The 20,217-nt window shown below is 43.2% G+C and overlaps 5 protein-coding genes across 5 annotated transcripts; 2 read left to right on the top strand and 3 right to left on the bottom strand.

Annotated features, from left to right (window-relative positions):
• Positions 1-4,854: 4,854 nt before the first annotated feature.
• On the bottom strand, positions 4,855-5,863 carry F5B22DRAFT_649092 (class II aldolase/adducin domain protein; the record flags this gene model as incomplete). The annotated part of the gene is made up of 3 exons (XM_047979122.1): positions 4,855-4,901; positions 4,986-5,546; positions 5,620-5,863. 3 exons carry the CDS (start codon positions 5,861-5,863, stop codon positions 4,855-4,857), a joined length of 852 nt encoding a protein of 283 aa, XP_047828430.1.
• Positions 5,864-6,352: 489 nt separating this feature from the next.
• Positions 6,353-8,395, bottom strand: F5B22DRAFT_332381 (uncharacterized protein). Its single transcript, XM_047970815.1, has 3 exons — positions 8,062-8,395; positions 7,074-7,989; positions 6,353-6,957 (listed from the first exon to the last, which is right to left on the bottom strand). The coding sequence occupies exons 1-3, from the start codon at positions 8,152-8,154 to the stop codon at positions 6,728-6,730; spliced, it is 1,239 nt and encodes a 412-aa protein (XP_047828429.1). The 5' UTR covers positions 8,155-8,395; the 3' UTR covers positions 6,353-6,727.
• A 1,829-nt stretch (positions 8,396-10,224) lies between these two features.
• Positions 10,225-12,308, top strand: F5B22DRAFT_332429 (uncharacterized protein). The gene is made up of 2 exons (XM_047970816.1): positions 10,225-10,241; positions 10,377-12,308. Exon 2 carries the CDS (start codon positions 10,681-10,683, stop codon positions 12,220-12,222), a length of 1,542 nt encoding a protein of 513 aa, XP_047828428.1. The 5' UTR covers positions 10,225-10,241; positions 10,377-10,680; the 3' UTR covers positions 12,223-12,308.
• Positions 12,309-13,156: 848 nt separating this feature from the next.
• Positions 13,157-15,259, bottom strand: F5B22DRAFT_332223 (isocitrate dehydrogenase NADP-dependent). The gene is made up of 3 exons (XM_047970814.1): positions 14,613-15,259; positions 13,802-14,338; positions 13,157-13,736 (listed from the first exon to the last, which is right to left on the bottom strand). The coding sequence occupies exons 1-3, from the start codon at positions 15,031-15,033 to the stop codon at positions 13,312-13,314; spliced, it is 1,383 nt and encodes a 460-aa protein (XP_047828427.1). The 5' UTR covers positions 15,034-15,259; the 3' UTR covers positions 13,157-13,311.
• A 3,292-nt stretch (positions 15,260-18,551) lies between these two features.
• On the top strand, positions 18,552-20,076 carry F5B22DRAFT_332185 (thioredoxin-like protein). Its single transcript, XM_047970812.1, has one exon. It carries the CDS (start codon positions 18,675-18,677, stop codon positions 19,401-19,403), a length of 729 nt encoding a protein of 242 aa, XP_047828426.1. The 5' UTR covers positions 18,552-18,674; the 3' UTR covers positions 19,404-20,076.
• Positions 20,077-20,217: the final 141 nt, after the last annotated feature.

The raw sequence follows: 20,217 nt of genomic DNA, 5'->3' as shown, positions 1-20,217 counted from the left end.
CTAGTTTCTTATTTAATTTATATTTTATTAATAAGGTTTTTTTTAATATAAGAGATAACTCTTTTTTATTAATATCCTTTTTTATAAAATAAATTAATATATAATAATTATTTTAATTATAATATTAATAAATAATTTTATTTATTTTATATTTATTAATATTTATACCTTTTAATATTATAATTATATTAATTTAATATTTATTTTTCTTTTTTAATTTAAGGGTTAATAATATTTTAATTATAATTCTTATATTTTTAAGCTTATTTCTTCCTTTTAAGGATTAATCTTAATTAAAAGTGGAATAGGTTCCTTTATTTTATTAACTTAACTTTAAAGATTTTAAGGTTAAAGTAGGCCTACCTTTTTTTAAATTAAATAAACTAAGATTAATTAATATATTTTTATAAATTCAACCTGTTTTTATAATAATAATAATAAACTTTTTATTAATATTAAAGATATTACCCTTTTATAAATATATTAATTTAATAATTTTATTTAATAAAGTATAAATAATATAGTTTTAAAATGTTATTTTAAACTATTTTATTATTTTATTAAAGTCCAATAATTTAATTAAATATTAAATAATATCTTTTTAATATTTAAAGTTATATATTTTTTTAAAGTTATAATATTTTTTAATAGGATTTTTAAATTAATTATATAAAGTAAAAAAATATAATAACGCATCTCCCACTTGACCTGGCCACCCAATTGAGCTGGCCACCCCAATAACCTATATAAAACCCCATTATTTTAATCTATAATAACTTTGCGAATACTAATCGTACGATTTAATAATTAATACCTTTAAATCCGTTAGTTAAAGGGGAATCCAGCGGTATTTTTTACTATTTTTTATAAAATTCATTAAGCGAGATATTAAGCAATACGCTAAAGGGGCGCTAAGCAAGGATTAATTTAGTGCTTACTTTAGCGTATAGCTTGATAACTCCGCAAATATAGGTCGTAAAAGTTAGTAAAGGGTACCGTTAAATAGCTCTTTTTATTACGAATCTAATGGTATATTTTATTATTTTATACGACTATTATTCGTAGAGTTATTAAATTATCACGTGATTAGTGCACCGACGTTATTTATATGGGCTAGGGGGGTGGCCAGGTCAATTGGGTGGCCAGGTCAAGTGGGAGATGAGTTATTTATTAATTAATAAGTTTTATCTTTTTAATAAAATTTATATATTATTAATATTAAAGTTAAGTTTTTTTTATAAGTAATAAACTGGTTTAATTAATCTTTTAAAAATTTTAAAGGAAATTATTAATATATATTTTAATATAGGATTTTACTTTAAGCTATTATAATTTAAACTTAATAAGGTTCTTTTTATTATAAACTATTAGCTTTATTAAATATATAGGATTAATAAATATTAAAGTTAAATAAATAAGTTTTTTTAATATTTATAGGAATTGGTTTTTATTTAAGTTTATATTATTAAGGGGAGAATTAAGCGGAGGTTAAGATTTATAAGGATTTTAAAAGCTTTTAAATAATAAAGGGCCTTATAGGGGTTTTAAGCTTTAATAGTTATTATTAAAATTATTTATAGTTTAATATAAAAGCTATTTATTACTTTTATTTCCTTTAAATATAAAGGGTTTAACTTATATAAAGTTAAATTATATTTAAGCATTATTAATAATATATTATATTTATATTTATTAAAGGGATTAATTTAATAATAAGTTTTATATATAAGCTTTTAAACTTATATATTATAAATATAAATAAAAGGATTAAAGGAGTAAGGAAGTATTTAAACTAATATTTATATAATAATTAAAAATTAAATAAAGGTTACTTTTTTATTTATACTTTTTAATATAATATATATATTAGGTTCATTATTAAAAATATAATTTTAAGCTATATATTTATTAATAACTTTATAAATATATTTTTAAATATTTTTAAATTAATATTAAGAATATTTATTTAATTAAAATAAGTTAATATAGTTTTAAATAAAAAGGTTATTAATTTATTCCTCCTTTTAATTAGTTTAATTAATAATTTAATTTTATAATACTTTTTAAATAATTAATTTATATTTTAAGGTTATAAAGGCGTTATAATTTTAAAGAGCTATATATTATAATTAAATAACTATTTCTTTTCTTTATTTATTATTTTAAGTATATTTAATAATAATACTTTAAATTTATTATAAAAAGGAAATGCTAACTTTAATTATTTATTTTTAAAATATTAAAACTTATTTAATAATAATAATAATTTAAAGTTAATAAAGGTTATAAATAATATAATATTATTTCTTTAATTTTATTATATTTTAATAATGTTTAATAATAATATTATTATAAAAGGTTATAATAGTTAAATATAATATAAATAACTATTTATATATTTATATTATTTATTATAAAAGATTATATATAAAGATTAAAAATATAATTAAATTAATTAAATCTTTATTTATTATAATTATATTAAAATTAAATAAGTTATATAATATTAAATTTATAATTTTTTAAAAATTTTTAAAAGTTAAAAAGGTTATATTAAAGTTAATAAAGTTAATAAAATTTAATTTAATTAATAAAATAGGGATATTAATTTTAAAAATAAAAGGTTAATTAAATTATTAAATATTTTTATAAAAATTAAATTAAAACTATTAAAATTAAATATTTTTTTAAAAGTAATATTTTTAATTAATATTATATTTATTAAAATTAATAAATTTTATTTAAATATTAAAAGTATTATTAATTATAAAGTATTTATTAATTTAAAGTTAATTAATTTATTAATTAAATAACGCATCTCCCACTTGACCTGGCCACCCAATTGAGCTAGCCACCCCCCCAGCCCATACAAAAAACATCGGTGCGTTAATCATGTGATAATTTAATAACTCTACGAATATTGATCATATTCAATAATAAAATACACCATTAGATTCATAATAAAAAGAGCTATTTAACGGTACCCTCCATTACTTTATACGACTTATATTTGTGGAGTTATTAAGCAATACGCTAAAGTAAGCGTTAAAATAATCCTTACCTAGCGCCCTTTTAGCGTATTGCTTAATATCTCGCTTAATAAATTTTGTAAAAAAAAAAAAAAAAAGTACTACTAGATTCCTTATTAAATAACAAATCTAACAGTACTAACTATTAAGTTGTAGGACCAATATTGGTTAAGTTATTACAGATTGAAACATTGGATTTTTATATAGATTAGGGGGGTGGCCAGCTCAATTGGGTGGCCAGGTCAAGTGGGAGATGCGTTAAAGATTAAAGTAAAATTACTATTAATTATAAATTAATTAAAATTATTAAAAAGGGAATTAAAGTAATAATTATAAAAAAGATTTATTAATATTTAATATAAAGGAATTTAATAATTATAAAGCTTTAATTAATAAAATTATTATAATAATATATAAATAAAATATAATAAATTATATATATTATATATATTATTAATAATTAAAAATAATATTTATTAAAGAATATAAATTACTTTTATAATATTTTTAAAGGTATAATAAAAATTAAAATAATTAAATTATTAATTTAATATTATAATAATAACTATATAAAAAGTTAATTATTTATAATAAGGGTAGTTAAATTAGGTTTAAAAATAAGGATTTTAATTATAATAATTAATTAAGGTTATATTAATCTTTAATTAATTAATTCCTTTTTAACTGTTAATAGTTTAAAATAACTTTATATATAAATAATCTATTAGCCTAGACCGCTTAGCTTTTTAAGGTCTGTTTTAAGAAGCGAAGTCTATATAACCTTACTTTTTAATATTGCCCAATATTACCGGCATGTTTTGGAAGGTTATAAACAACCTGTAATGGTCCTTCGTATAGCCGAAGTGTAAGGCGAACTGCATTCTTCAACCGGTACAGAGGTTATACGTGTAACAGTATTTGTCATATCTTGAAAATACTCAATAAGTGGGCACGAGAAGCCGCCACGGAGTGTTATATTAGAGACAAGCGACACTCAATTTGAATCTGGGTTACATCTAATACCCATCACCTCAGGGGAGCACTCTACTCGTCACCACCAGCACGACCTAGCGAGAACGTGTGTTACACGCACAACCTCTGTGCTAGCTGAATAAGCAGTTCGCCTTGCACTTCGGCCGTACGGCGGACCATCGCAGACAATATTGGGCAATATTGGAAAGTGAGGTTATACAGACTTCGTTTCTTGAAACAGATCCCAGAGACCTAGGCGGTCTGGGCTGGCAGACCAGTTGTATATAGAGTCAAGTCAAGCCACCAACAGCCAAGAAGGAGTTGGTTGGTCGAGGACTTATGCAGCCCTAGTTGTTCATTGTAATCTGAATTGCCTGGATTCCGGGCCCGGTATTACTACCCTTGTTATAACGTGGTACCTAGTCCTCCGTGCTATGCGTCCTAGGTCTTGTTGTCTGTAGCTCACAAAGTATTTTGATATATCCTGACGTAGATAATAGCTTGGGGAGTATTTATTTTGCTATTAATTGCTAAATGTGTGATCATGTTTCTGGGTCATGGGGGATTCGCAGGCGCCATGCTCCGCTACGTACAAGATCGACCGCTTGATCTATACGTAAAGGTAAGGAAACTGAAACCAGCACATAAATTTTTGCATAAGGGTATGATTAGGGTTCTTCGTTGAGACGTATCGAAGCTAAATATTCACGGGCGTTTCGATAACGCCTCATCGAATTGATTCTCGGTGTCTCCTCAGCAACCGTGTGCCTCCTAATAGATTATCTGTTTATACTCTTTCAGTGTAGTTGACACCAATAATTCATTTTCTGGCGTATTTTCTGTGAACGCTGCGTCAATTCAAGAAATCACCTTTGGTCTTGGCGACCTGCTCATCGTAGTCTAAAACAGTTAGCAACAAGCTCCTGAAGAAACAAGTAATAAATGTAGTAGTAAGTGTAGATAGTTGAAGGCAGGACCACATACACCCCTGAAATGCCAGCCACCCCTTCTCCGGCCCGCCAACTTGTGTCGCCGTGTACGCAGCCTCATCATCGTCAATGAGGATCTTCTTATGTCCGCTGCCTGCCGCCGCAGCATCAGCGAGCAGTTGAGCCTGACACGTTCTCTCGAGGCTGATAAACCAGAAGGCTGCCTCATCTACACTCTGTCCCACGGTGAGAATACCGTGATTCTGGAGGATCACGGCTTTGCCACCCCCAAGAGCGGTGGCGATCCGTCGTCCCTCTTCCTCGTCGAGCACGACGCCCCTGAAATCTCGATACACGCCGTGTGAGTTGTAAAATCGGCAAGCGTCCTGCGTAATCATCTCGAGCTCTCGCCCAAAAGCTGAGAAAGCTTTCCCGTGCACGCTATGCGCATGGCACGCCGCCGTGACATCGGGACGCGCCTTGTGGATTTGCGAATGGATCGCGAAGGCGGCGCCGTTGATGGGCTCATTGCCTTCTACGACGGTGCCGTGCTCGTCACACAGGATGAGGTCAGATACCTTGATTAGCGAGAAGTGCATTGAGAGGGGGTTGAGCCCTGTGAGTCTCATATATTAGCAATTTCGTAACCATATAATCTTCCTTAGAAGATCCATTAGACTGTGCCTTACAGAAGTGGTTGCTGAGGATCGGATCTCGGACTGAAATATGGCCAGCAACGCCCTCGTCAAACCCTCGGTCAGCGAACACCCGAAAGGCGGCCGCGAGGTGTTGCTTCCGGTACAGACGCTCATCTTCGAGGGTTTTGAACTTCGGGTACGATCTGATATTCAGCTTCTTTCCACTCTTAGTGGTACCAATAACTTGAATTTGAGGTGCATTCTGCTCTCTGTGTGTTCCATTCACTCCGTTCATTGTGAGCTTCCCTAGTGTGCTGCAATTTATATTGGAAAGATGACTGCTATTATTTCAGGGGCCGTCCAACTAGCGGATCTGATATTCACTCTTTAGTTTGCATTGACAACTTTGACCTTGGCGGGACGTTTAATAGCCTTGGCCGACATGTAATCTCTTTGTATCGTGATATCCGTCTTAGCGCGGGGAAGTTGGTGTAGATCAAGTTAGCTCTGGTGGTCTGAACCAAACGCCGCGCGGAGTCGTAATTCCGGTTACTCTCTCCAACCATTCTTGCGGGGAAGCTCGGGTTGAAAGCATCCGATCTATTCGCTGAAGAGTCATTATAAATATCTCTATTATCCCAAGTGTGATGATTTGCGATAGGTGTCTTTATATGGCAGGCTGTCTAAGTGAAACGCTGAAACGGTCTTTAAAAGAAACATACATTGGTATTTTAAGTTGCGTACTGAGACCAATTCTCATGAGAGGAGGCTACACTATTTACTGATGTCCTCACACCCACATCCAGCGTTTTGTCGTACTGAGTATGTACGAGTGTATGTTATTAGGGGGGAATTCGGGATCCAGATGAATATCTGAATGAATCATGTTGGCTATCTGGAGCCATAAATATGGTACATTGGCGTACGCTTGGAATAACATTCTGTAGCCTAGTGATCTCAGCGACTAAGGCTTTTGTGATATCCAAAGAACACAACACTAGGGCGAAAACCCGACACCTGCTAGCTCGCAGTGTTCTAGGGTAAGTCAGTGTCCTCCCGGGTCCTAGCTCCTTTTCGGTTTCGATATCTGTCACCATTCTGAAGGTGAAGGTAGCAAGCATGTGAAGTGGTTATTATAACGAGACACGACACCCCTAAACTAGTTGGACGCGGTCAACGTGATTTCTCCAGCCAAGGCCTTGAGCGGCCATTCCATGGCCCATAAAAAGTGTTGAGGCATCATATTAGAGATGCCATGTATGCTGTAATGTAGGACGTCGCGATTATTTGAGCCCCGGCTCCACCATAAGTGATCGATAAACCCCAGCACGGTCAATATGCGAGCATAGAGTGCGAGGGCCAATGGCTGGCCAGCTTCTAGTAGTTCCACTGTATAGTTTTGTTTTAGTATCTACTTCCAAACCGGGGAATGACAGACCATGCGTGGTGCCTCAAGACACGGTGCTGCCACTAAGTGGGAAAAGGAAGACTAAGCGTTGACTTACCATATTCTGGCTTCATTCTGTCTGCCATAGTGAAAACCAGTCGTTGAACGACGGTGTTATCCATCTTCAAGACTAATGCTGTATACAAGTTAACCACACAACTGGCCGTGTCTTTGTAGAGGTTAGCTTCGTTGGTGGGCATAATGTGGATTTGAAAGGTGTCTAGTAGCCTTTCTATATCTTGGTTTATGTCGCGTAGGAGTGGGTGGTCAGGCTGTATTAGGGCACTGTTTGGAGCAAGCAACCATATGGCCCCCGGGTCGTATCCTGCTTGGGCAAGCCATTTTTCGTACTGGCGATGAAGGGCACAACATCCGCGAACCAAGGCAAATACGTGGGTTGGAATGCGGTACTCTGACGTGGGTGACCGCCGATGCGCAAGATTCCAAGTTGTGATACATAACATGAAGGCAGTAAGAAATAGTGGCTCTTCAAGCTTGTTTTCTATGCGGCCAAGGTTGTATCGATGCTTGGTTAATGTTCGGTCGAGATACAGATTGACAGACATCTCTAGCTTGGGATCCTCTGGCGTAAGATCTTGCATATGTAGGGCTGCGACTGCGAGCAGGGAGTCGAGCAACAAATCCGATTGGAAGGCCATCTGTGGGACTTTGTCTATCCAGAGCTCTTTGCTTGTATAGCCGTACGTTGCCGGCAACTCCAAGGCTGCGAACTGTGTATAATGATAGAATAGCCGCATTTCCAGCTGCCGCTGTGTAGGGTCAACAGACACTCCCCCCGGCTTTGGCATTAAGCTCATGGGCACCGAGCCGGGCTGAGGGATAGACTCTTCGGCGTCATGCTTCGATAATTGCCGGCTTGGCCTCTGGCAAGTCGAAGGCGATGGATAATCACACCTCTTGACATCATAGAATCTCCTTGCACAGTTACCGCACACAGGGCGAACTTCATCACACTATCGCTCGGGCCCAAGACGTTAGTTTGATGCCGGAACAGACGAAGGAACCATTGAAAGCACGAATCTAACCTTGATCTTTCGCCGCTTGCATGTTTGGCAGCCATGGCGTGACTTGCGCAGCCTTAGCCTAAGGGAAACAGTAAGTTCTTCAGAGGTCTCCATGGCTCTCTTTCTGGCGTTTGGATGGAATCAGGCGAGGTAGAGAACTCCACCGAAACGAAGTGAGTAGTAGTATAGTAGTATATGCGAGCTTGTGAGTCTCTCGAGACTGTTTTCGGCTTACCCAAAGAGTCGGCCAGAATTCGTGACGTGATATCGTGTCGGTAGTGTAGACATGTCTCTCTCATAGGCTATTGCCGCCATGGGCCCAGGCAGTTGTTGAAACATGGGTCAGACCTTGACCAGCTTACCGCGTGCGATTATATGTACAGTACACTAATCGTACCCAAGCAGGGGCCATAAGCAGGCAAGCGAGGACTGCGGCCGGCAGCGTCTCCCCACAAACCAGGACGCAGGCCAATCGATGGCAGATGACAAAGCATCCCATCAACTATATATAATCACCTCGGGCTACCTACAGTAACCTGATGACACAAACTCCGTATACTACCTACCTGTTCAAGGACTCGCGGGGAAACTTGGCTGTCAAGATCCGTCAAAGACCGTCAAGGTAGGCCATCCAATATGATGGCCTGCCCACCAAGGCGTCACTAAGGGGCTTGGCCTAGAACGACCCGTGTAGACCGGAACTGTGTAGACCCGCCGGTCGTCTATGGACTCAGTTGACACTTTATTTTGACTCCCAACCAACTTCATCATCATTGAGTATCGACATATTTTTTGGCCAGCTAACTCAGATAGATGACATTCACTACCTCGGCTTAACTACACGGCGGTCAACAAAGCCGCCGTGCTGCAACCTGTCGCATATACCAGAGTGGATTAATCCATCTGCTACCAGATTTCTATGCTTCCGCTGACTATGCGTACAGACCTTTTTCGGCGATAAGAATCCCATCGGCGTTAACATGCGGCGTTAATCACCTGTCTGACCACGAATATAACCATGTAAAGCAGAGGGGATATGAGCACGAAATAGGAACAGCAACGCCTGGCATTGAAGAAATTAGTGTACATGCTATGTTTATCGCTGACCTGCACCTTTTGCCTAGTATATCTTAGTGTAGGACGACATGGCCATGACTTGTTCCATACTTACTTATGTGGCTTGCTACACGTACATCCCCACACGATCAACCCAGATGCCTGACATTCCGTTTGGCTCTGGTCTGGCATAAAGACCCATCCCATCCATGTCTGCTCAACGGCTCGTTCCGTAATGACATGTTATGCCACCTCCAACGTCGAAGGACTCTCAGAGATTCATGAGACGTTGAATCGAAGACGGATCATCCGATAGGTACCCCCGGAGCGCCCACTTCGGTACTGAATCTTAGCGAGCTCATTGGGTTGTTGTCGATCGAGAACGTATTACATATTGACCACTCCATGACAAACAATCTGACCAACTTCTAATACATGTTTAAAGGTTCTCGAATAACCGGTCAGCTATCAATTAGCTAGACTGCTGTCTACTCACATGCAGAGTAACTGTTGTCAAAATGCACTGCCCGGACAGGCATCAGATCGATCTAGTACTCATACCTACCTCTACTTATGATGGGATACCCACCCACCTGGCTCTACTACCTTGTATACGCCGTATGCTGACAACTGTCGGTCCTTACCTAGGTAGTCTCTGCTCACGCTTCCACCTACATCAAAATAGGCAGTCCTGCTAAGAAGTGTAAGCATAGATTCGAAACTGTTAAATTAAGTTAAGTTTATAATGCGCGGTTGTCATGACCTTAAGTTATGCATACCTGGTGCCCTGGACAGTGGACACTGGCAATACTACTACTTACTTACACAGCAACGTCGAGTTCACCTACTCTGACCTACTTACAAGATGTCCTTGAAATAACCATCGGTACCTTACTATGTACATAGGCGAAATAGGCAGAAGAATAACACAGGCAATGTATTGTGCCGATAAGCGATAACACTTGGATGAGCCACTCTTGCTTATGAGACAGTGACGACACAGCGAACGATAGCAACCGATGACGCGCGTGGGGCGCAGACCCCCGCCAAAATCCTAGCTCCCCAATGTTGCGCTGCTGCTTGCAACTGAACGGCGCCTGGCTCTTCATTTGCTTCGTTCGCTTTATTCTTCATATGGGTTGAGTGTGAGCACTATCTCTCACTCCTCGCTGCTATGTGGCCCCCTTCGATAGGGCCGATGCAAGTCCCGACAACCACTTACTGACCACGACTGAAGCGGCGATATTGTTACAACAGCATTGACTGAGACTCTTCTCTAGCTCCTCATCATCTGCCGATATTCGCCGCGCCCCTAGCCAGTACCCGATCTCGAACGTGCCAACACCCAAACGACTGTATCTTTTCGATTGGTATCGAGACAGAAGGACGGATGGGCAACTGGCTAGCTACAACCACGACCACGACCACGACCACTGTCTTCATCATTTGTGAACAACAACTCTCACCAGCGCGCGCTATACCAGGTTCATTGCTGTTTCCTTAGACGGCTCTTATCCCGATTATCATCACATCGTTTCAAGACTTACCTGCTTAGCTTCACTAAGCTAGCTAAACGTACGCAACATGTCTATACGAATCGTACTCGATAAACCGCCCGAGTTCTATACAAATCTCGACTTCATCAGCGGCCGTGTTATAATAGTCCTCCAGCGTCCCGAGACCATCGGAAACATAATAGTAAAGTTAGAGGGCGAGTCTGTGACAGCTTTGGATATCCGTCCCGAGCGCCGTGATGAATACAACGTGCCAGGAAACGTTATTACCGAGAACCACAAAATCCTATATAGAGTATTCCAGGTGTATCCAGATGACGCCGTCGCGCTCTCCTTCCAGCCAGGCATGCACGAGTTCAAGTTCAACTTCAAAGTTCCGCTCAATAACATTTGCCATGATGCAAGAGCCATAAGCTCGGTAATGGGTGTCGGTGGTCTTGGCGGCGTGGGAAATGCAGGTATCTTGGGTAGGGGCGGCTTTCGAACCATGGATGGAGCAAAGCAGCTGATGCTTGCTCACGTCAAATCTACATTGCCCCCTTCGCTCACAGGCTTCCCTCAAGAAGCCGAGATACGCTACTACGTCAAGGTGACCATTCAACGTCCCGGCATCTTCAAGGAGAACTGGCGTTATCAGCTAGGATTCAAGTTTCTGCCAGTTGAGCCACCAAGACCAGACTCGGGCAAGCAGGAGGCATTTGCCCGTCGCCCTTTTGCTTTCAAGCCTCGTACCCCTCTCTCTGGCCGGAGGTCTTTCTTTGGTAGCAGGACAACCAATGCGCACAATGGAGTGGGTCAGACGCCTCCATCGTTCGAAATCTCTTCGCGGCTACCATTTCCCTCCATATTAACATGTAACGAGCCACTTCCTCTTCGACTCATTGCGAAGAAACTCGTACCAGCACAGGAGCAGGTTCATCTGACGGCCCTCGAGATTGCCTTGGTCGGCTACACGCATGTTCGTGTTGCAAATATCGAGAAAGTCGAGCAAACTAGGTGGATCGTCGTTTCAGCGCTCAACCTCTCAATAGCACTAGGATCGCCGAGTGATCCAGTGGATACTGAATTCGAGATACCGAATGACTCATGGAGGACACAACGACTCCCAAACACAGTCGCTCCTTCGTTCAGAACCTGTAATCTCATGCGGCGGTATGGGCTTGAAATGAAGATTACTCTGAATTGGGGCTTGCCAGGAGCTGGAAAGAGCAGCGGCTTGCTCCCGCAGGCTGTCTCGCTGCCGTTAACCATGTCGAAGGTTGAGGTGTTCTCCGGTATCAAACCGCCCGCTCAATTGCTCCAAACAGCGGTCTCACGTCCCACTGGCACGATCCCGAGTGCCTCCAGCAGTGTCAATGTCAACGGAAACGAGACGGCACCTCGGCCTCCGCCTCGCCCAAGCACGAATGGTAGACCGCCGATTCCGCCGAGAACCAATGATCCTTTATACCCCCCACAGCTAGGGCCGGACAATGTGCCAGGATACGATGATGCACCACCAAGCTACGACGAGGCAATGGCAGAGTCCCTGACTGGACCTCTCGACCGCCCTGCCTATAGCGGTGTCACCGCGGAAAATGCGCCGAGCACGATGCCGCCTGAGAAGTCGTAACAATTCATGAACCAACGTTGCATGGAATGAAACGGTATCACCTTACTCTGAGCCAAACTCAAAACCATCAAGGCATATAAGTGAAAGATAAACTTTACAGAAGGCTTATTTTCATGCCGAAACGATTCTTTTTTTATTTTTATTTTTTTACACATTATGTAGAATAACTACGCTAAATCGCTAGATGGCATACGTTGACAAATGATACCCCCTTACCAACCAACACCCCTTTTCTCCTTTTTTTTTTTTTTTTTTTTTTTTTTTTTTTTTTTTTTTTTTTTTGGCTCCCAAAGGAGCGAATGCATGCCATATTCCAAAGCCTAAATCATGGGGGAGAACAACGGGGCTTGAGCTTAGATACGCGGAGTCGCGGTGTTAATGAGCGATTGACGAGGTCAATCAATTAGTTAAAAGTGGGCGGTTTCTAATCCGTCCATTGAATATTCATTGTATTGATAATTGATACAGTATATTGATTAGCGGCCAACTAATTACCTCGGGCATGCTTACGGAGCTCGTGGTAAAAAAGGCCGTTTGGATGCTCCCAATTACCTAGGCAGGCTTATTTATGTATGAGTGTAGACTTAGATTTTTCGCCCTATGTTGCGGTAACTACATAGATAGCTAAGTATCTGCTTAGTCTGCACACAAGAAGAGGTATAAGCTAAACCTAAGACAAGCCATCGAGACTGAGGCAAGCAGTAAATGTGTGTATATATATGCTTTGATGAATTTCGCGATCTATATACAATGGCGTTTCGAGATCTAGCTGAGTCCATGATGATGATGATGACGCATCCAAGTGCGAAGCTATCTATCTAGACAAGTTACATACGCTTAATATGCAAGAAAAAAAATAGGAGAGGGGTCAGATAATATCCCTTCCTACAATGCATCTTTTACTTGGGTGAAAATTCATCTATGCAGCGCAAGATAGATAGGGAGGGAGGGAGCTGGTATCATGGGATCACCTCTAAATCGCGATGAATTGCTGTCTCATGGGTCGGCGCTTCCTCATAGCGTGGCTCTGACTGTTCTTGTTCAGGCCGGTCTAGGTTAGGAATATCGAAATACTTGGACAGTCAGGGTTTATAGCTTCTCTTTCAAGGAGCTCTTGAGACGCTTCTCGACGGCGTTCAGGTACTCGGTGGTAGTGACGTAGTCTTCACGAGCGGTCTTACCGCACGCGAGGGCAAGATCCTTGGTCATGATTCCATCAATGTCTACTGTGTCGACACAGGCCTTTTCAAGGGACTCTGCGAACGCGACGACATCAGGAGTGTTGTCGAGCTTGCCACGCTGGACCAACCCACGGGTCCAGGCAAAGATGCTAGCGATGGGGTTCGTGGAGGTCTCGCGGCCCTTCTGGTGCTCGCGGTAGTGTCGTGTCACGGTACCATGCGCGGCTTCCGACTCGAATGTCTTTCCGTCGGGTGTGATGAGGACCGAAGTCATAAGACCTAGGGAGCCGAATCCTTGAGCTACGATATCGGATTGCACGTCACCGTCATAGTCTAGTAATTGCGAGTTAGCTCAGCCATTAAGTGCATGCATGACACCTGGGTTGACAATGACTTACTCTTCAGGGCCATGATGTAGCCTCCAGAGCTCTTAATCATCTGAGCGACCATGTCATCAATGAGACGGTGCTCATACCATATGTTCTTAGCCTCGAATTCCTTCTTGTACTGAGTATCGTATATCTCCTGGAAGATGTCCTTGAATCGTCCGTCGTACTTCTTCAAGATAGTGTTCTTGGTGCTCATGTACAGCGGGAGGCTCTTGTCGAGCGCGAGCTTGAAGCTCGCATGCGCGAAGCCGGTGATACTCTCGTCCGTGTTGTACTGGGTCTGGGAAACGCCACCACCGTTCTTGAATTGGAAAACCTCAATCTCCTCGGGCTGGCCACCCTCCGGAGTGTAGACCATGCTCAGCTTGCCGGGCCCCGGGATAACGCGGTCCTTAGCGCGGTATTGGTCGCCGAAGGCATGACGTCCAATGATAATGGGCTTCTTCCAGCCAGGCACTAGTCGAGGAATGCGGGGGATGACAATGGGTTCGCGGAAGACAGTACCGCCTAGCGCATTTCGGATCGTGCCGTTGGGAGACAACCACACTAATTAGAAAGAAAGAAAGAAGGAAAAGTCAGCAAAGGGGATTGAGAGTTTGGGTACGTGGCCCATGTTCTGACAATTGGCGAGAGGGAGAAGTAGGGCTATGTAGGGGCGCGTGGAACACATGTGACGAGGAATGCGGGGTCAGGGATGTTGCCAACGCCCATCATGCAAGTATGGCTGCAGCAGCATGGCGGCGGCATGCAAGCCAATGCTAAGAAAAAAAAAAAATATTTGCAGCAGCAACAGGATGCATATCAGATCGGCGGGGCTTACTTTGCTTGAGCTTGAACTCCTCAACACGCGCCTCATCAGGAGTGATGGTGGCGCACTTGACACCCACCGAGTACTTCTTGATAGCCTCGGCGGCGTCGATGGTGACCTGGTCGTTCGTCTCGTCACGGTACTCGAGGCCAAGATCGTAGTACTTTAGGTCGACATCGAGATAGGGAAGGATGAGCTTGTCCTTGATGTCCTTCCAGATGATCCTAGTCATCTCGTCGCCGTCTAGCTCGACGACGGGGTTCTGGACCTTGATCTTTTGCGCCATGTTGATTCTAGTGTGGTGGAAAAAGGCGACGGGTGCGGCTGGGCGAGCGATAGCAATGGGCGATGACGTTCTGAATGGGAGCGCAGATCGAGATCTGGGCAGGAAGGACGACCGGACGAGGCGGGTGACTGGAAAGACGGTATTCATGATGAACAGAACCGGAGGGACGGAAAGGCGCACACTAGTCGACGATAATTATATGTGTGTAGGCAAGACCCGACTCAGGGCCCGGGCGTGGTGATCAGACAGGAGGGACAGCCGAGGAAGCCAATCGCAGCGAGAATTGTAGCCGGGCAGTCTCGAGAGCTCGGAACGGACCAAAGGACGGAGCTAGTAGGAGGAGCAGGAGGAGCCTCGGGCTAGCTGCAGCAGATATAGTATGTGGATGGCTAGCTGGGTGTATATGTATGCCTGACCGACTTGTCCTGACTTGTTGTGTGCAGTGAATCACCACCTGGGGAACCGACTTGAGTTGCCGAGCGATCGAACGACCAAAATATGAGAGCTGGGATGGCAGGGCGAGTCGAAGGAGAGAAAAAAGCTGCTATTAAGCTATCAACTAAGTGGCCGATGACGGAGCTTCTGGGCTACTTAGTCGCATGCTAGAAGACGCGAAGAACAAACGTTCAATTCACCTAGGTATTGCGAAGGAACCAGACAAATCGAATTGCGACGATCTGACTACCTACATGCTACGAACATTGTGGTGGTTCACGCAGGCATTCCTCGACATGTGTTGTTGGCGCTGCCCCTCGCTATATACCGGGTACTTTGAACAGCCGTCTGAAATGGGACACGGGGGGACAACGGTGAATCCAGCCACACAGCGCGAAGGGGGACAATGATGGGTAATAGGTAGCTACCTATTTTGTCTACCTACCTACCTATTATGTCGGATACATCCGGTTGCCCTCGTCTGCCCTCGCCTCAAAATCCCCCGCGATGCAGTTCCTCTGCGCGGTTGTGATGATACGGTAGCACGATGCCAGGGTCTGTATGTATGTACCTGGGTAGAGGTTGGTACTTAGGGTAAATGTCTCTTGACGTTGGGGCGCAGTTCTGTCCAGCTCGCTTCACCGGTACACGGCCTGGTCTAGGTACCTACCTACATTCATTCAGTAGATGCCAGTGCGAAGTGAGGGGAAATCCACCCCACATTCTGCCGGTCCCCGTGCCGTCGCTTGTTCCAGGCTCGCCAGGCAATACATTAGATAGTGGTACTGATTTTTATCGACCTCCCATCTACGGCATCGCGGTGCACGGTACCGTTGCAGTAGATGCTGTCTGTCTGTAGCTTATTACAATGGCAATGCGTGCTCCCGGAAAAGCAAGCCGCCGCTGAGTGGACAAACCACGCCACCTGCAGCCCGAAACAGCTGCTGGTCTCTTGGAGGAAGGGGTCAGGCGGTCCATTTTGCAACCTGGTCGATACCTTTGCTGCCACAAGCTGGTTGGCTCCAAGTTCTTAATTCTCCCATCCCAGAGAACTCCAAAAGACGGGGGAAACAAAGTTTACAGATCCCATGCTGAGTGAGTAGGTGTGGGGCAAGACGAATAACACTACCTACCTCTTCGGCCCTACAACGGACACTCACTTTGCTATGTAGGAGAAGCCGGCCATTGGCATGCGTACGATTCGTAACCCGCAGTGATACGGAAGAGCGGTAGCTGCATTACTTCGGTCCATGTTTCTTCCTTCAACACTTCAAGCCACCGATATCACCGGGTTCCTGGAATATCTCCGACATGGTCAGCGTAGCCAGTACCATCCCCACAGAGAGAGCAGATGGTCAGATGAGGTCAGTGGCCAAACCCAACAACAAGCTCCCCAATAGTTTATATGTATATATATATATATACATAAGTCTGTAGGCCCTCGTGTGCCCTTCTCAACAAAGGCTTGGTATCCCTTACCTATATGTTACTCGGCCAGGTCTAAGTAGTTAGTTGGTTAGTCTCCAGTTAGAAGCAAAGAATGTCGGCGGCTTACTTGCAGCGAATTCAGTAGGTAGGTTGGCACCTAAATAGGCATCTAGCATGCCCATGAAAGTACCTAGCGGGCTACCTAACCTACCAGTACTCATCAGCAGCAATGTTCATACTTACTACCTAGTCTAAGTAGACAGTAGACATCATGGAATTGATGTAGGTAGTTGGACTTTGCAGATACAGACAATACCTAGGCCCATAGGTATATATATAGGGATGATGGAGGTACCGTATGGGATTATGGGGGGTTTAGAAAATAATGTTAAAGATCATTTTCAAAGGTGAAAACCATTTTCAAAAAAAAGGGTTGCAACTTTGGAGTAGGCCTAAAAGGGTTATCGGTACAGTATAATTTTCACTTTTCAAAATGATTTTCGTTGAAAATGGTTTTCGTTCAAAATGGTTTTCATTTGAAAATGGGCTTCAATATAATAGGTACATATAAAATATAAGGGTTTTATATATAAAAGTATTGTACCTATTATGTCCCCCAGTAGCTAGCCTTTGGGATAGCGACTAGGCTTTTGGCACCTGGAAACCCTTGCCATAATCACTTTCCAGACCCCCCTTTTCACGCTACGGTAACAATAATGTACTATGTATAACCAACTCGTGGGATTGATAGTAAGTAGGGAATAGGTAATGAAGCACATTATATTTATACATACATACCTACCGTCGTATCTCTGCCTACCTCTTTCTTACCTTATGTAACCTGTTAAATAAGCACTCGGGCATACAAGAAGCTCTCCTTGCTTTATTCAGGTATCTCGATTGCTATATCATTTCTTGCTATTCCAAGTATCAGTGCTAGAGATGCCAAGCTAAAAGGGTCTGGCCCGAAGACTACCTAGACTACCTAAGCACTCCTCCGGATCTACCTACATACTTAACCTACGCATCTGCCGGGCTAGAGACGGTAGGTAGAGTCCAGCCAGCCACGACACTATCCATATCCATCCCATCACAACGCGGTTTACTCTAGTTAAACTTGGTTAAACCAAACAGGTGTGTATAGGCAGGGGCTGGTAGGTACATGTCATGATTCGAAGTCGGGATTAAGATACGGTAATCATGGTACAGTGTGCGGTCGCCGGCGACGCAGTCGTCACAGGTAGTAGTAGCCACAGCAGAGTTCGAGAGTCTCCCAGGCCTGCAAAACTCAAAACAACATAACATCCCCCCTTCCCCTCCCTCCAGGCTCCCCAGGCTCCCCCAAGCCTCCCTAAACCTCCCCCGGACTCAAGCTGGGCCGGATGTCACGTAATTGTCTATCCTTTGCTGCTCTTTGGCTGGCTTTTGGCCGCCAGCATGACGCGAAACGCGAACCGAACTGAAATGAATTGAAATACCTACCTACCTCCCTACCTACCTACGAAGTACCTCAGGTATCTCATACTTAACGCAATCAATAGCTTGCTTGAGTCCTGTACGACCGGCACCGCAAGCCAGCCCATTCCCTCCATCCCCCAGGCCTTTTCTCGCTGCCCTCTTTGCTGCCCTCTCTCGCTCGCTCCGTCCATCCACCCACCCATCCATATCCATCCATCCATCTAAGCCCCCCCAGAGAACCCCCTGTAACCTGCCCGATATGCCTGTTGTTTACTGCTGACCCCGTCGAGGCCTCGTCGACGTGTACCCAGCTTGCTCTTCCCTCTCCCGTTAATCTTGACGCCAACCTGCGTGCTTCAACCCTCTCTGCACCTCTTCACTTTACGAGATCGCCTGCCTCATCTCTACATCATATAATCCTAATTCCCCAGCTCTTGCTTAATAATTTCACCTCTTTTCGCATCACAATGCCCGTTGAGCTCCGGAAGCGCAAGGCGCCCGCGCCCGCGCCCGCCCCCGAGCCACCTGCTAAGAAGCAGTCTAAAGTCTCAAAAGCAGCCGCCAAGGTCAAGGCGGCAGTCAAGAGCGCCGCTCCTGCGAAGCCTGCCGAGACTAATGGCTCCACGAAACCCGGGAAACCTGCCGTTGGCGATGTGATTTCTCTTGACGAATTCGGTGGCGAAGTCGAGACCAATGATGGTGTCAAGACGACTCTCAAGGCTCTCGTGGATGAGAGCAAGGCCGGTGTCGTGCTCTTCACATACCCCAAGGCCTCCACGCCCGGGTGCACCAATCAAGTCTGCCTGTTCCGGGACGCGTACACGGACCTCACCAAGGATGGACTACTCATTTACGGTCTTTCCACAGACTCGCCCAAGGCCAACACCACATTCAAGACCAAACAGAACCTGCCATACCCGCTCCTTTGCGACCCAAGCGCAACATTGATTGGCGCCATCGGGCTCAAAAAGACCCCCAAAGGCACCCAGCGTGGCGTTTTCGCAGTGGACAAGACCGGCAAAATCCTACTCGCGGAACCAGGGAGCCCCGCTGGCACGGTAAACGCAGTCAAGGAGCTCGTCGCAGCTGGCGGCTTCTCCACCACAAAGGGTGAGGCTGCCGCAGACAAGCCCACGAATGGAGAGGCTGCTGAGGAGAAGAAGGCCGGCGAGGTTGATGGAAAGCCTGCCGAGTAATAGCAAATTGGGAACGATCTAAATGGAGTTGGATGCTGGCCTTTATTTCAACTGTCCCTCGATTTCTGAATCCACCTTGTAACATCACATATGCGCGGCCCGTATTTCCTCGTCCCTGTCCCCCCCGCTTCGTTCTGGATGGCTGCAGCATGTCACGTGTGCTCTGTATACCCCTCTGCTTGACAGGCTGCCAGGCACTTCCTTCTCCGTCTGATATGCCAAAGAAACACCAATGTATGGTGCCTGAACTCAGCAACATTTGTCGCCCACGACGGGTATTCTGATCCAATATAACCAATATTCTGTAGCGTATTTTCTGCCTCGGATGAAGATATGGTCATTGCATTCGTAGGCTAAGGGCCTTTCTTCACAGCAAGGACGCGTCTGATCGCAGCTGATTGGCTGGCACTAGAAACAGCCCTCATATTGGCGCATAACAGAGTAGGAGCACGCCAGAAAGCCAGATGTTATATGATTAGTAGTCACCACAGATGGTTACATTCCTTGAGGACATCTCATGTTGGTTTGGTCGCGATGTAGTCGAGTGGTAGACAATGTCTAAGCCATTCTAAATCCAATTCTATACAAAAGTTAATCACTTGCTAAACTGTAGTAGTAATAAATTCACTATGCGTCTAATCTCAAAAGGGTTGGTCCTAAACTGCAAAGTATATTATAATGTACTGCATCCATGTGTCTATTCTGGTCTTCTCCTAACCACCGTGGCTGAACTGGAAGTGGTTCCCCAATGTTCGGTTTCGAGTCAAACCGCTATCGTATCTTCATAATTAGGTCGGCGCATCACGTAATTTGC

Source organism: Xylaria bambusicola, assembly GCF_022495145.1.
Source record: "Xylaria bambusicola strain CBS 139988 unplaced genomic scaffold F5B22scaffold_39, whole genome shotgun sequence".
Taxonomy (NCBI): domain Eukaryota; kingdom Fungi; phylum Ascomycota; class Sordariomycetes; order Xylariales; family Xylariaceae; genus Xylaria; species Xylaria bambusicola.
The sequence above is the reverse complement of the archived record's forward strand: the minus strand, read 5'-3'. Positions and strand labels throughout refer to the sequence as shown.